This window comes from Cygnus olor, chromosome 5 (assembly GCF_009769625.2).
Source record: "Cygnus olor isolate bCygOlo1 chromosome 5, bCygOlo1.pri.v2, whole genome shotgun sequence".
Classification (NCBI taxonomy): Eukaryota; Metazoa; Chordata; class Aves; order Anseriformes; family Anatidae; genus Cygnus; species Cygnus olor.
In genome coordinates this window covers 22,509,296-22,526,188 of record NC_049173.1, presented here as the reverse complement: position 1 = coordinate 22,526,188, position 16,893 = coordinate 22,509,296, and the positions used below count along the sequence as shown (strand labels likewise).

The 16,893-nt window shown below is 40.9% G+C and overlaps 1 protein-coding gene across 1 annotated transcript in view; it reads left to right on the top strand.

Moving 5' to 3' along the window:
- The window catches only part of NRXN3 (neurexin 3), a 1,009,770-nt gene that overhangs the window by 346,803 nt on the left and 646,074 nt on the right, over nucleotides 1-16,893 (top strand). Inside the window, 1 exon segment of the mRNA XM_040559130.1 lies at nucleotides 12,895-13,098. Within this exon segment, the coding sequence (XP_040415064.1) occupies nucleotides 12,895-13,098 (204 nt within the window).

The following is a 16,893-nucleotide window of genomic DNA, read 5'->3' as shown; positions in this document are numbered from 1 at the left end:
TTTTCCAACCTTTATGATTCTATGATTCTTGCTAATAGTTTGTGTGACTGTTAGGTTTAGCATGTAAAGAAGTTGTTCAAGAACCTAGAGAACCTTAGAATACCATGGTAAACGAAGCAGTGTCGTGCAGGAGGTGTAGACACTGATAAGCAGATGCCAAATTTTTGGTTTGAGTCAAATTACAGGTCTGTGGCAACCCTTTTCCCTGATGGGCTGCATTTAATCTGGCATAATTTGATGTAATGGGTCAGAAATATTGTAACAAAATACATCACATCTGGTTAGCTGCTAGCAATCTGGAGAGGAAATGTCCCTTTGGGCTGTATTACAGTGCACAGAAGTCTGTTAGACAAGATAAACAATGGGTACTTCAGCATCAAAACTCTCTTAAACTATAGAAAACTCTGAGTAAAAGAGAAGAACACAGCATGTGGGCACGTTTCCAAAGCTTGTCTGTAAGTGGATGCAAATGTCTTGATATGGAGGGGATTTTTGACTGGTTTGCTATTTCAGAAAGGAGCAGGAGAGACCCAAGCATTTCAGCAAAAGTCAAAGATACTGTAGATGGTGATCTGAGAATCTTCTGGGAACAAATGTACTGTATGATTCCCTAGTTTAACTCCATTTCAGTCACCATACCTGGTGATTTCTACATTTGGTCTTGGTTTGAGTCAGAATAGCGTCAGGCCTCAGGAACTATCTCAGTGTACTGATAGCAACAGCTAAAGAAGATTCAGCTTTACTTAACTGTGGTGTCAGGCTGGTGCTTGTGGAGCATGACGCTCTTCATTGTGTTCTGACAGCTGCCCTGAACTTAAAAGTGAATAAAATGGGCAGCACAGGGGTGAAGATGACAGTTTTAGGGTCACAGCTACTGTTGTAATTTACACATTGAAAGTCCTTTTGACTGCAGGATCTCAAAGAACTTGCAGACACTGACTAAACCTTCACAGCTTCCCCAAGAAGTAGAATTTATCATCTTTTACTGTCATTGGAGGCTCTAGGAACTCAGATGAGAAAAATGTTAATGGCAAACTCTTCTCCATGAATATAAATCTTTGAGTTTTGGACAGAGAGCTTAGGCTGGCTGCTGTTCTCTGTAGACCCATCCATTGAACGCTAGTCTATACACTTAGAAGACCCTGTACCATGTGCTTGGGCATTCGAGATTATACACGGTTGAATAAATACATGAATTTGCGTAATACAGCCAGTGTTTTTTGGATTATGAATTGTTAACTCTGACCTTACCAAGAAATACTGATTTTGTAAGAGCAAACTACACTCGTTCATGTTTGGAGTCAGAGAGGGATGTCTCATGGACATTTCTCATACTGTCTAAACAAGGAAATTCTGGGTAGTTTAGGTTATCAGTAGCACAGAAGCACCATACATGCATATGTCAATTCTTTTTATCTTCCTTTTTTAAAATCTAAAATTCTTATTCTTTAAACATATTTGTTTACAGGTACGAGTCATACAGTAGAATGCAGTCTGCAGGACAATGATATTTTAAAAAAGCAGTGCCTATTTCTTACTTGGAAGTAGGACTAAATTCCTTTTATCTGCTGGTGAAATTTACATGCTTGAACATATATCTCTTGCTTTGGCCCTCATGATCTTGGCAATATCAACTGTCATCCTGTGCCAGCTCCTAGTTTCTGCTTCTGTTTTCCTCTTTATCATGGTTGAGGTAATTGGCCAGTGGTTGTAATTAGCTGGGTGAGCAGCCCTGGCTATTGCATCTCTGCTGATGACTTCATTAGGAATGAGAATGGACAGAGCCTGTGGGACCCCTGGAAATTAGTGTCATTATTTCTGCGCTGTCTGTGCTGCACCGACCGAGCGTTACCCTCAGGCACCACCTCTAGACTGGTGGTTTTGCAAATATATTTTAGGGAAAGCAGCAGTTCTGTGATAGGAGAAGAAAAGGCTCTGAAAGGACCTTCCCCCAGGTCCTAGTATTATAAATGCTGTTTAGTTTGTCTTATATTTTAGGTTTCGAAGATGTAGTATGAAATCCCAAATTAAATGTTATCCTGCATTTTTTTGCAGCATGGCATTGTGCTGCCCTGACAGAGCTACCTACTCTGTTGTACTGAGCTTCCTCCAGAGAAGACTGATTTGCCAGTCCTTTTGAGTGTTGTGATGTTCCTCCTTCTATGAAGCTGTTTGCCTTACATCAGTTATAAGAAGCTACCCTGACCCTCTGACTATGTATGTTCATCATGGCCGTCTCTGAACTCTCACTTCTGGTGTCTCCTAAATCAGAGATGTCCTAGGTTGAAGAATTTACTTTTTTCAAAAACACTGCGATGTACATTTTTTGTGGACAAGTTTAGCTTATTGCTTGTAGACCTATCTTTTCCCTCTGCTCTATATCCTATTAAAGCACCCTTTCCAGGACTTCAGATGAGAAAAAGGAAATAGAGTGTTGTTTTGGCCACACTGTGCACCTTCCTTAAACCAACAGCCAGTAGCAAAATATGGTTTACTGGTTTTCTTTCCAGTATTCAAAAAGAAAAAACAAACACAACTGAGGGGAGGTTGGCTGTTCTTTTATACAAAGTAATGAATTTAGTTCATACTGTAGATTTCCTTTCCCAAAGATGGTAGGCTGTTGATAACTGCCTTTTATTAGCTTTCCGAGTTCTGTGGATTTTATAGCAGAGCCCCCACCCCCTAGAAATTTGGGGAAACAAGCAAATTTTAGTGCTGAGATCCACCATTAGAATTGTCATAGGAAAAAAAAATAAGCCTTATAAGTTTCACCTGAGATTCAGCAGCCACTGGGAGATGTTGGGTAGCGTGCGATGCACCAGTTCGATGAGAGCATACTGGTTCATGGGCAAAAAGGACCAAAGGCGCAAGGTGGATGTCATTAGTCCGTGTCATAGTATGTTTCTAACTGTAATTGTTATGAGAAGATTCAGTGGAAGTAAAGATTTGCTCAAGGACATAGTCATTTCCTGTAAGGAGAGCGAATCTCCTGTGTCTTCAGTCATGACAACATGCAGTAAGCAGCACTACCATTAATACGATCACACACAGGGCAAAATCTTTTCCATTTCAGATCAGTAGCAACTTGCTACTGGTGCAGTGTCCAGTGAGATCAGTGCATTGTGGCACTTGTCATAGAATAGTCCTGGTTGAAAGGGATCTCTGGAACCGTATTGCAACTGCCTGCTTAAAGTGGGGCAAATCTCAAGAGTTGAATAGGTAGTTTGGGTCTCCAGTTCAGTTTTGAAAATTTCCAGACATGGAGTTTCCACAGTCTGCCCCAGTGTTCGACCACCCTCATCGTGTAATTTTTTCCTTTAAATTTCCTGGAATTCCCCTCACTGTAAATTGTCTGCTGCCTCTTTCTTACACTGTGCGCTTCTGAGATGAGCCAAAATTCATGTCCACTATAATCCGCTTTTCTTGGTGAATGTACTACTGAAAACACACAGATCACATGCTTCATGTAGCTTGACACTATCATTAAAGAGGACACAGAGAATGATGCGACTTCTGTTTAGTTCCAAAAGCTCTAAATCCTGACACACGTGTAATGTGAACTCTCAGACCATCATTTTAGCAGATTTCCCCATGCTTTCCCCATTTCACTCCTAGGCTTCGAGGAGCAATTCTTCTGTTCTTAACCTTCTTGCCAGAGATTTCTTCCCAAATAGTTGCACACAGCTCTGTAAATGTTAGTGTGACATTTGGACTAAGGTTGAAGAGCCCATGTACTCTTTCTTGATTCCCCAGCCTCTCTGCCAAGCTTCAGTGTAGCAATACGACCTCACTCTTCACCTCCCAGGGCTAACAGTAACATTTACAAGCTATAGTCTCCGTCTGCAAATATTTCCACTATGCTGCTCAGTGGTGTTACAGCTCCTCCCTAGCCCACTTTTTTTTTATGGTTACAGCCTGAAGAAGGGAGATATGATGTTTATCAGATAATCAGATAACATTTACCTTTCATTATGGATTAATTTTTATTTTTTTAACCTCCCTATCTGACCAGTGCCCCACCCCCTTAATTAGCTTGTCCTCTTCTGTGTGGTGGTGGTGACAGGAGGAGGCGAAGCGTATAACAAGCCTGATGTGCATGGAAACTGATACATCCTTCTCTGGAGGGTAGTCACAAGTTAGCCTCAGGAGCTAGAAGGTTGCTTCTTTATGGAGTTCACACAAAAGTGGGAATCCAGAGTGCAAAGCTTTGTGAGGTCTATTAATGCAGGGAGATTTATAATCTTGGATCCTAATGCACCTTCTCTGGATCAGTTTAAAATTTAGAATGTCTCCATTAAAGTTTTTGTTGTAGATGGTCAGAAATCTGATGAGATTTTAATTTATAATGGTTGCTTCACAGATTTACGTAATTTCTTGAGATTTTACCCTCTTTGAGCTGAACATTGTCAAGACCAGTTTACTGGACTTGCGTATTATATAAACATTTTGATACTGAACTAGGAAAGTAAGGTGTTCATTTTGGATTCATGTAAAACTTTGTGGGTAGTTCTGAAATAAATTCAGAATTGGTTCTGTTGCAGTAATTTCAATGTCTTAACTTTATGAATCAAGCTAAAATTTTTATCTGAGAAAGGACATTACAGTACTTATGCTGAACCCTCCGCCTTCATACAGATTTGTTGCCTAAGGCTGCTAATTGGCCTCTCTTACCTTTTCTACTTAGATTTTTTTTGTCTTCCGTTTTGTTGATACATAGGCAATAATTGTTCCTGCAGTAATTTGATGTTTCTGCTTGTGTTTGAAAAAAACAGCATAGGAAACAGTTAGGAAATATGTAACATACTGGAACAGGGAGGAGATGGCGGTATTGCAAGGGAAATGGTGAATAGGGTATTTATTCTGTTCTAACGTTCTAGATAAATACATAGGTGTGGTTGGCACTTCAGGTGTTCTTCAGGAACTTCTTATTTTATGTGAACCCACCACCATTTCTAGGCTATTTTCAGGCTTAAATATATGTTGAAAGCCATGAAATTATTTAAATAATGCTTTACAATAAGTTTTGCAATGTTTTTAAAATATACATTTGATGAAAAATATTAATCCGGATGTTACCTGACCTATGAAAACATCTGCTAGCATTTTTTATCTATAGACAAATGAGTGTGACATGTGACAGTTACATGTGACAACTATTCTTACTGTTCCACCAGTATTCTTGCATCCCTGAAAATGTGATGAATGCCTTGAAGCTTGCTCTATTATCTCTCTCGTTTGCTGCTCATTTAGAAATGTTTTGTACACATTGTACTGATAAGGGTGTCTTATGTAATTATTCTACTTTCAGTGCTCATTTAGTCTTAACCGATGTACGCTTCTCAAATTTGGAGCATTTGAATTTAAGAAGGTAGCAGACAAATCAGAGATAAGCCAGAGGTGAGAAACAGAACAGGCAACTTTTAGAAAGTAAAACCTAAAGGTTGTTGAACGAATGGGATTTAGTTACTCTAGAACAGAGTAAAGGAGTTGGGGTAATGGTGTGCTGAGCTTCACTCCTTTTGTAGAGTGGATGTATATCCACTGGGAGTAGGGAAAGAACCCATCACCTTAATTTGATGCAAAGAAAAAATTAGGATTAATGCTGCAAAAATACTTTGATATGCGAGGTAGTTACGCACCAGCAAAAACAGCCCAGGTTCCTTAAAATTCTGTCGTGTCTATAAGATTTGCACTGTTTTATCTTCATAAATTTTCAGTGCACAACAGCTAATGCTATTAATATCTTGGCAGGCTGAAGTCTTTAAAGCAGAACAGCTTTGTTCTCACTAGTGCAATAAACCTATAGTTGCTGATTAGTGGTACTATTTGCAGTGCATTTTGCTAGACAAATAAAATGCCATCTTATTTCTAATGGTTCTCTTTAAGTGGGTATTTAAAGATTTTTTTGTTTTGTTTCATTACTGTCTTTGCAAATGCTGGTGAATTACATTTACATCCCTTCTAGTTACTCCTTCCTATTTGACAGGCTAGGTAAAGTGAGGTCTGGTGTCACTTGGGTGGAAGATGTCCAAGGAGAATCCAGTTTGCTGCAAAAGGTGTTGTAGTGCACGTAGTAGACATCGTTTTTTCTTCTGGGTCAGCAGAGGGAGCAGTGCCAGAGCACCACCAGCTCCACACTGCCAGGGCCGTGAGGGCACCACCAGGCCTACCTGCCCTTGCCAGCCCCTGCTGCCTCCCCTACCCTGCCATGGTGCACTTTCAGCCTCTTAGGGCTCCTCACACCCAGCCCAGAGCCCCACAAGACCCCAAGGATGTCAGGCCCTGTCCCAGGGAGGCCTCAGCAGGGCTAGACTCCAGCTCCCTGCAGCTTGTCCCTTCCCAGCCATGGGCCCACTGAGCTGGGCCCACCCGTGGCCCCCCCATCCCAGCCCTGCCTGGGGGTCAGCGCACCCGATGCTGGCCTTGACCTGCCAACTGACTTCCCAGCTTGACCTGGGACCTTTCTCATCACCATGATGCTGCCTCGGTTGGTCCTGGCCACTATCTGCAGGCCTGTCCTGCCTCACGTGGGTGCGCCATGCCACCGCTGCTCTCGGCCACCACAGAGAAACCCTGCTCTTGCTGCTCCCTGACATGCAAAGTCATAACTGCCTGTGAGTTTTTAAAAATCCAGTTACATTTTTTTCCCACAAAAAATAGGAGTATTGACTCCTGGGCCATAGGCAGATTTTGGCCTGAACAATTACATCCTGACTCCCCAAATTTCCTTTGTTTACAGGCAAGCAAAATGGTACATTTTCCTTCATCAGCTATTGTGCAGCAAGGTGGCACACTTATAACATGCTCCTGCACTCAGTTTTTGAGGAAACAAATCTCACAGGGATCAAGCCTGGCTTTTTGTGCATGTTGGCAGTTGTTTTGGATGATGGCAGCTTATTATGCTATTGCCTGAATGGGAGCATCTGTTCATGTAATATCCTTAAAGTTCGTAAGATACAACTTAAAATGTATTTTGCAACACTAAACTAACTCAAAATTGGTCTTGTTCTTTATGTGGTGTTTGGGGAGCTGGGTCAGGTCCCCGGGGTACCTCTGTACCTTCCTCTATTTCCTGCGGGTGTGTGGGGACACTTCTGGAGGTCTTTCCATCTGTTGATACAGATAAGATCCACTGGGGTTTAAAAGAAAAGTTTGTGGGCAAGTAGGAGCACATCTTGGCTAGCTTTTTCTTCAGCTTTGTCATCTCCAGTTGGAGATGAGTAGTTATGAGTAGCTAGAACTGCGTTCCTGCTTCGTGACCCACTGACTTCCAAAAGTCACAGCTTCCTCACAGGCAGCCTGCAGGGAGCTTGCTGAGGAGCGTGGAGGTACAGCCATCCACTGAGCCTGCTCACGGACACCCTGCTCTGTATGCCTTTGCAAAACAGACTGTCTAAACGTTCCTCAGCTTTTACCAGCAGGTATGGATAGCAGTTAAGTCCAGTCTGGAGGGCAACTTAAGCATAACTCATAGTAAGCCATGCAAATAAAACCATTCTCTCCTCGTGCTCCTGGTTCTGCAGTGCCAGCAGAAGCAAGAGCAAGCAAAACGTGCATCTGTTATGAAATGCAGCAGAAAAGATGATGGTATATAAAAGACTTAGAGATGTTTTCATTTGCTCATTTTTTACTTGTGTCTTAAAATCCAAGTGAAAAAAACACTTTGGTGAAGTTTAGTCCAAATTATGCCAGGGGTGGACACATGTCCTCGATGTTATTCAAGAATGTACTTTAAATCCCCTTGGTCGAAGAGCCAGGCTGACATCTGTTGTTGAAACTCTTCTGTGGGGAATCCACTTGGACAGGAATTAGATTTTTTTTCTTTTTAAAGCCTTTTTTTTTTTTTTTTTTAATTTGCATGGGTTTTGTTTGTTTGTTTTTAGGTGTACTTTTAGTTTTCAATCAAGGCTGTTTTTATTTGTGGCCATGTGTCTGCTGGTGGATATACTAAAATAAAAGTTGGCATGTTTGCATGGGAATGGAGAGAGGTGTGCTGTATGCCTACAGGTGAGTTTTTTTCTGATTTGTAGATACAAAGCTCTGGCACGTTTTCATAAGGTCAGTATCTTGAAGGATATTTGAATTTTTGCAATCAGGCGGAGTGCTTGGTCTGTATTTCCTGTAGTTTTGAACTAGCATGCCTGCTCTTTTCCACACTTGCTCTTTGCTAGGTGTCTTGTGCCTCTCAAATTGGTACTGCTCTTCTCTGAAAGCTCTGTTCAGCAGGGACCAGTGGTGGTGGCCAACTCTCCCAAATGTAACTGTATGGGGAATACATAATATGCCCTGATCTACTATCATTGATGAAGTCATGAACTTTTCATGAAGAGGAGATATTTTTTTCCTTCTTCTTTCACTGTCCTCTTTCTGAAAACTTCAAGCTATATTGTAGTCTGGGAGACAGGGAAAAGAGAGACAGAGACTACAGAAAAGCTAAAAGGGAGAAGAAAGGAAAAAGGAAAAGAATGAAGACTAATACAGAGAAAAGGTTAGAAAGCAAGAGAAAGAGCATAAGAGGGCTTGAATATTTTTCTGTCTCTGTATTCTAAGAATACGTCTGTTGCCATCTCCCCAGGAGGTTTATGCAGAACTTTGTGGGGAAGCAGCAGTGAATTGCTCCTTTGGATGCTAAGTGTAAAATTAAAGCTGGCAGGATCTCAGAGCACAAGATTGGGAAGCTAATCGCTCCTAATAACATATTGATTTTCACAGATCTCTGGCATTATGTCAGGTCCATTTTGAATCAGCACCTGGTTTCTTCCTCTTCCCATCTCCAAGCTAATGGCAATGAAGCTTCTGGCTTTGGGTTCACCAGTAAATGCAGCTCTGTATCTTTCTGTCTGTACAAATCTGGACATCTCAGCAACATGAGTGAAACCTGATGTGCTACACGTTGCTCCTATACACGTGTCTGTGAAACATCCAAATATAATAGACATCCAAATATAATAGCTACCCTAAAAGTAGAAGGGTTGGAAGGAATGTGCATGTATTTTAACTTGAATAATCATGCTGCTGCCTGTATTTATGGCACTGTACGAAAGTATTACAGTCCTGTTGCTGCAGTTGGCTGAGGACAATCAAATGGTTGCCTATTTTCAGGCAGAAGTTGCCAGCACAGGAGACTGAGGTCACCTAGTTGTTGCCAGGTTACATTCAACCCTGAGCAGATTTTCTGTATGTGTTGCTCAGCAATAAGATGCAGTCCGTGAGTTTTAGGGACTGATTGTCAGGACAAGAAGATAGGATTTATTTCTGTGACTACTACTTAGCGATACCCCACTCTGAAGGGCTATTTTTGTAGCTAGAGGGAAAGCTCTGCTTACAAGAAGATGTGCTGAAAATGCTCCCAGATACTTCAGGTGGTGAAAATGTGTGTGAGTGAAATTTCTTATTTTTAAAAGATACCAAGTGCAAAGGTGGTCTGAACTGGGACAGGCTCAGGTCAGCATAGGGCACATACAAGGACAGAAACTTATCTTCTCCTGTGGTTGAGCAGAGACTGTTTCAACTACTTCAGGCTATTTCATTTTATCTGCTGAGCTGTTGCAAGGATTCATTGCTCTGTTTGTAGTAGTCTGGCCAGAGAAGGGGCAGTAAGAACCACTGTGAGGTAATGCCTGATTGAGGCTGTTATTGGATATCAGCTGAAACGTTGCCTTGATTTTCAGATTCAATTTTATCATCCCTTCCAACTGGAAGTTTGTTTCCAGTTTTCTTCTGTCCGGTTGGTCTCTTTTGATTAATTCTAAATTGGAATGGCTGTTGTATGGTGACTGGAACTACACTGAGAACTGTGTCCTCTTTGCATCCCCAATACAGCATGTTGTGGGCAGGGCTTAGGAAAGGCTTTGCTGTGCACAAACTCATTACTGGTTTGCTTCAGCATTTACTTGGAAGAACAAGCAAGATACTCAGGAGATGGGAAGCAGACACCTTGCTCAGTATGAGATCTCTCTTGCCTCTAACATTATCTTTCCCTTTGGGGCTTCCTCGCTATGTTACTCATTACAAATACAAGCCATATTTACAGCATTTGAATCTGGGGGTAGTTTAGGAATGAGGATTATTTTCCTGACTTTTTGGAATTCAGATTTTGATTCTGAAACCCTGTTCAAAAAATGTATTTCTAGATTTTTGTGCCATCTTCAGCAATTATGGGTGTATTGCATGTTCTTCTTATATAAGTATAATAATGATAGTTGGCATTTCTTATCTAGGGATAGTAATTTTCTGTCCATGGGATCAGTGGAGCTGAAGGACACAAATTAATTATATTAGAAGGGAAGAGACTCCTTATTACCACTCTTGGTTTGTTGTCTTCTAGTGTCTGCAGAAAAACTCCCAATTTCCAAAGTACCTAATGCGTGGCTCTGTGGGAAGGGAAGCAGCAGAGCTGGGCCACTTGTGTCAGCTACTCCCACTCGTACTCCTGATATTCTCCAACCCCCTTCTCACAGCTATTCAGGTGCTAGTGCAAGCAACTGTTTCATGCAAGGCACATCTGAGCTGAAGGCGTCAAAAGAGCCATTTCATGCTTGACTGCATTTTCTAATACAATCCGCAGTGAGAGAGGAGGGTAAGGAGGGTTTGTGTGTACATACGCCCTGCTTTTGAGTGTATGTATAATATACAGTACATTTGGTTCTAGCTTGCAGCTGTGGGTGGCAAGAAAGAGTTGCAGACGTGAGGGGGAAGAGAATTGCACTTAGAAAAGAAGAAACCATTCCCCCACCTTGAAAAAAGATCTCGCTTTCTTTCTCTGTTTCTTGCCCAAGAGAAGATGCGAGTCCCCGGGGCAGCGCTGACAGCTGGTCCCCAGAAAGAGTATGTATGGTTGAGTGGGTGTTGCGTGTGGAGTGCGTTGTGTGTGCAGACCATGACTGTGTGGGAGGAGTGCAGCTAAGAAAACTGATGAGTCGGGGTGCTGCTCACGGCCATCTTATTTTAATGGTGCTCACAGAAAAGCTTTTTGGTAATGTGTTTGTATGTCCCATGACTGGAGAGGTGCTGCATACCATCTAGTAAGGGTGGGTTGCTGCACTAGCACTGCCACAGTGATATCTGTCACAGGTTTCATCACCATATATACATCTTCTCTATTACTATATCAATTTGATACTTATTCATTATTTACCACTTCTTTTGCATGTTTATTACCACACTAACATTTAGGCCTTGAGAGGACAATAATAATGGGCTCTGCTAAGCTTGCTATTTCCCTCCAGAAGTTTCACTCATGTCAGCAAAAAGGGCTCTGCTGGAAAATACAAAAAACGGGCTGAAATATTTAAGAAGAAAATCTAGATTCCAAATATGTTATTGCAAATGATGGGATGTTAGCCTTTGGTGGTGGTGGGGATGTTGGTGAGAATCCCAAGTAAGAGTGCTTTACGGAGCAATCCTTCCACGTGCCTAGGGAGCTTTTTTTGACCTCTGGGCTTTTTATACATGGTTTTGTGGTAGAAGTCCTACACGGAGCAGTCTACATCTCTGTCTTCTGTAGGAGCTGGCTCTGCAGAGATGGGATGCTCTGTTTAATACATCAAAACATTTATGTAGATTTGTAAATTTTGCTGATAAAAGTGCTTTATAGCATGTTCATGGGCTGAAACAGCAATTGCCATGCCATGCTGGTTGCTGCAGCTCTATCACAAGACTTGAATTCTACCCCCTTAGAGAAGAATATCAGTTTCTGCGTGTAACCCCTTGAACAAATAGAGACTGTTAAGTACGTGAACTCCTTTCCTCAGCTGAACTCTCCATTTTCGTTGACAGCCTCAGAGAAGACAGAAAAATGTAATTTCTTTCCTTTCTGTTTTTTTTTTTTTCCATACTCCTGGCTTTTGTTGTGCCTCCATCTCTTGCCATTTCCTGTGTTTGAGTGACACTTGAACTTGACATGGATTTTGATTTCTTCTTTTGCATTGCAGTGCCACCAGTTGTGTCAGCAGAGCTCCAGAAACTTTAACTGTTAGTAAGGAGGGAAAAAAAAAAAAAACAGAACACAAAACAACACAAATCTGATGTGGGGAAAAAAAACTGTTAAGAAACCTGCTTCATACTCATAGGTGTTTGTCTGCTGAAGTATCCCTTTCATTACAACACAGCTCTGAAAAAGATGAAATGATTACAAGTAGAGTGGATCTATTAACTCAATTTTAAATAATATTTCCTGTGTCCTTTTCCAAGGATTTCTACAGCCAACTTTTCATTATTTCTGAATAATGTGTACCCCTGGAAGCTCTTATTAGTGTAACTAACTTCAGCTTTGGAGACATGTTTTTCCTTTCCTACTTCAGTCTGTTCATTTTCATTCTGCTACTTCTGATTGTGGTTTCCTGGATCTCTAAAATAAATCGTATGCTTTATAGAATTTTGTAGGTCCTAAATTAATGACAATTCACATTTAATGCCTTAGTCCAATTAATTTGATAAATGAAGTTCAACCACCAGAAACAAAGGAACAAGTATAGGACTTAGTTCTGTCTTGCTTCCTTTGTATGCTTGTTGTCTAATCAGCCTTTTTTAGGCCATGAACACCTTTCTAGATGCCATTTATTGTACACGGTTTGCTTTTAAGAGGGGTTGTTCAGGGACAGTGGTGTCACAGACCATGATTGTTTGCAGTTTTTCTTTTCCTTTAAAGGAAATTCCTCACTGAATAAGCAACAGCTCTCAAGCATATCAGAAATAGAAACTCTGGGCATTTCAAAACAAGACTAGATACTCTAGGAGAAGAGCTGTAGGCGTTATTTGAACTAGTCATTCCAGCTAGTGGTAGAGAAGGCTGGACTAATGGAGATCACATTTTCTGGAAGATGTGAGAAATAGAGATCGTGTGGAAGTGTGACTTATTTTAATTTTTTGAAATTGTTTACTGATTCCTTGCAGAGGCCTCTATCTTGAGCTATGATGGCAGCATGTACATGAAGATCATCATGCCTATGGTCATGCATACAGAAGCAGAAGATGTGTCCTTCCGTTTCATGTCACAGCGCGCCTATGGGCTGTTGATGGCGACCACCTCACGAGATTCTGCTGATACTCTGCGCCTGGAGCTGGACGGAGGCCGTGTCAAACTTATGGTCAATTTAGGTATCGTATGAAAACCTCCCACTGCCCCTTCACTCTTAATTTGGGCTTGTGATTAGTGTCTTTAAAAAAAAAAAATTGTTTAATTTCTGTTGGTTTGATTGGATTGATTTCTAAAATAGCTGCTGAGACCTTCATAATGATATTCTCTTGTGGAGATAAATTCTTCCCTGCATTGCTGCATGGAGATTTGCTGTCAGTTCTTCGTTATGGACAGTGTTGGTTTTTAAGTCTTTAAGTTCTTAAGTTTCCTTTCGTGGTCTGGGACTGGTGAGCTCTGTGTGAGACATGCTGCTTGGTCCATCTTTTGATCAGTTACATCCCTCATTCATCCAGCATCACTCAAAACAGTCAAAGCCAAATATGGAAATTAAGCAAAATGGATATGGTGGCAAGCAGAAATCCTATGAATCCCAAGCCTTTTAAGAATCAGACAGTGTTTGATGCAACTTGATCTTAAATATTCTATTTTGCTTATTTTTTCTATTTCATAATTAGTATATCTTTCAGCCTTTAGGGCTTTTTATGTCTAGTAAAACAAACAAACAAAAGAACCAACAGATCTTTTGATTGTGCTGTTAAAATGAAGGCAACAGTAATAAAAGTGCATTCCCCTACCCAGAAGGTTGTGTTCTGTCTCCTTAGAGTTACACTTTCCTAGAAAATAATAAAAGACCATTAGAAAAAAGTCCAACAATAATGACAGTGAAAAAGTGGGGGGAAATTCATTCTCCTGTATCCATTTTCTTGCCAGTCTGTAAATGTTGTACTGAATGACAAATAGTCTTCTTTTTAGAGAACATAAATGCAGGAGGTAAAGCTTTCTTTCACTTACACTGATGCAACTTATTGCTTCATGCGAATCCAGCAATATAACAGAGATTTTTAGTCAGAGAAGTAGAACTATCATGATTATTGGAAATGTTAAACCTCTTCTAATGTCTAGGGTATTTCATATGAAGATGTGTGCATGGTCTGCAGAAGCTTGTGTCAGCTTTCAAAATTCCAAACCCCACAGGAGCAGGCTTTCACTTTTTTTTTTTTTCTCTGAGCTAACATCATCTTCAAAGCCCTGCTACGATGATATCAGGAGCAACAGTGTTATTCACCCATACCTATAGCAATGGCTTTGGTTTTCATCTCCTGTTCTAGGTAGATATGATAAGTTTATCAAGGCCTTTGTGTACCATAGATGAGCTTAAGTGATGATTTTAAGGTTCCGTGTTCTCACCTGAGAAATATGTTGACCAGCAAGTGACCAGCTTATTTTAAAAATTGTTTTCTAGCTTTTTTTTTTCTTTAAATGTGAGTTCAGACCATAACCTCTGCTTTTGGGATAAGAGAATGAGGAGAATAAGGTGCATTTAAGCAAATTCATATGTCAAAAATAGTCTCCATCTATAGGGTATAGAAACACTTGTCACTTGTTCCATATTCTTAAAAAAAAAAAAAAAAAAAAAAAAGATATGACATGGATCCTGTCTGGAATACATATGTTTTCCTTAGTTCAACTAGAAAACTGTAAAGCACCACTGAGTGACCACCTAACATAGGGCAGTTGGTGAACTATCAGCAGGTAGAGTGCAGAGAGAATAGATCGACTTCAGCTTTGACAGTAACTTCTCAAGCAGAAACAGCACTCTGATGATACCCATCTCTGCCTTTATCTATTTTTGACTGTAAGAATGCTGAACAGCAATTCTTTTGAGCCATTATCCAAAGAAACCCTGCAAATCTTAGAAATTTTCCTTCAGCTGGGACTTTCCTGCTTTCAAACCAACAAAGTTACCTTGCTGTTGAAGAAAGAGATTTTGAGGAGGTATGACCTTAACAGAGCCATTCCATTTCTGTGTGACAGGAAGTCACATCTAACTCTTTAAGGAGACTGATCATAGCCAAAATGTCACAAATGAGAACAGTCTTCATCACTTGACCCTGACAAAATGCCCTTATTGGTGAGAAGCAGTCATGAGCACCACCTGAAGACCTGAGCATGCTCGGTGCTGACCAGATCTGTGTCACCATCTCCCTGAGCATCTAACCCATGATAGATGTGTGTAAAAAAAGACTGTTTTGAGTGGTGAGTTATATAATTGTGCTTTTCTTAAAAGTCATTTAAAACTATTATGAAGAGCTGTCTCTTTCTTCTCCTTTGATCTGTTACGTTTGATTACTAATTATCATTTATGTGGTTATTGAGGTCTTTCCTGTGTTGTATTTTTTTCCTTTCTTTATTATTTTTTTTATTTTTTTCTTTTTAACTCTTCTGTGTATTTCAGTTGTAAAGCTTTCCCATACCCCATCAGCCATAGTAAATCAAAAGATGGTATTCAACCCTTCAAAGGCCTGAAGCCTGCGGCCCGCACAGCAAACAGCCCTGAGAACAGAGCGTGCAGAGCAGCCTGCAGGGGCTGGCTTATCCCACCGCCTCCTCAGCACGCACCGACCCAGCCAAACAGGGGATATACACAGTACAGCAGGCTTCGGTGGGCTTGGGTGGGTGGGGGCTCGCTGTAGGACATGGGAGGGATAAGAAGAACAATGAGGAGTAACTCTCTAAGAGAAGCAACAAAGTTTTTTCCGACCTTTCTCGCATGAGTGCCAGAGGCACTGCAGTCTGCATGTTGACAGCAGCTCTCACAGTAGTTTGAGTGTTTGTTGTGTGAAGATAAGCAAGTCCAAATGTGACGCAGATCCCACTTCTGTTGAGAAGGACCCTAAAGAAATGGGTCTAGAGTGGAAGGGGGGAGAGGGAGAGAGAGAGAGAGAGAGAGAGAGATGAAGCCAGTCGTGGCTTGGAACATGCTTGGGAATCACTTCAGATGCTGAGATTTGCATAAAGGGAAAGAAATGGCTGGTCCGATAGGGAGATGCACATTCACTTTTTTTTCCTCCCATGGGTGAATGGAAAGATTACAGTTTCACTGACTTCTGATAAAGAATATTTCAGTTTTATTTCATTCTGGCCAGGCTCAGCTTCAAGGCTCTTGTGACTAGAAAAAATTCTGCCTACATCCTGTTAATCTGAGTCAGTTCTCCTGTAAGGAAGTGTAACCATCCTGCTCTTCTACCTTTCCTTAAGGTTTCTCCTCAGGGTTGTCAAAGACATCTTTGCCTTTCCAAAATGTACGATTATGTTGTATTTTTTTTTTAATAATTCCACTATACAAACACAGCAGACACATTTTCCATTTTTCTTTCTTAACTGTATGTGAACTTTTATACCAAATTTTCTTTTATGCAGATCATGCACTCATGTGCAGGTATATACCTATTCACACTTTTTCATTAATAACTTTTTTGAATAATAAATGCATACAGTGACCCTTGATTTTTTATATATATTTAAAATTATAATAGACATGAAAAAAATATTTGTCAGATGCCCTCTAATAGTTACAGATGGGTACATAGTCTGAGAAGTTGGAGAGAGGCAAGGAGCCACGCTGTAAGATGGGATAAGAGCATGTACAGGGCCTCATCTGGTTTCCCCCCAGGAAATAACCTAGAGTGAGCAGGAGCAGTCAGGCCCTGATTATATTTCACCTGTGAGTCTTACTTTGGAGTGCTCTTCCATAACCATATGTGGATGCTCATCAAAAGGAGGAAACACTTTGTCCTCACCCAGCAAAGGTGACTCTCTCAACTAACTCAAGGAAAAAGACAGGCCAGGGCCTTAGCAATGCCAGGTAACTCAAATATCACCATTCTGTGGTACAAAGATACAAATGGTAAGAAACCCAGGCCTAATGCCCAGAGAATTCTGTCTGCTACTAAAGATACCTCCATTCAAACAGT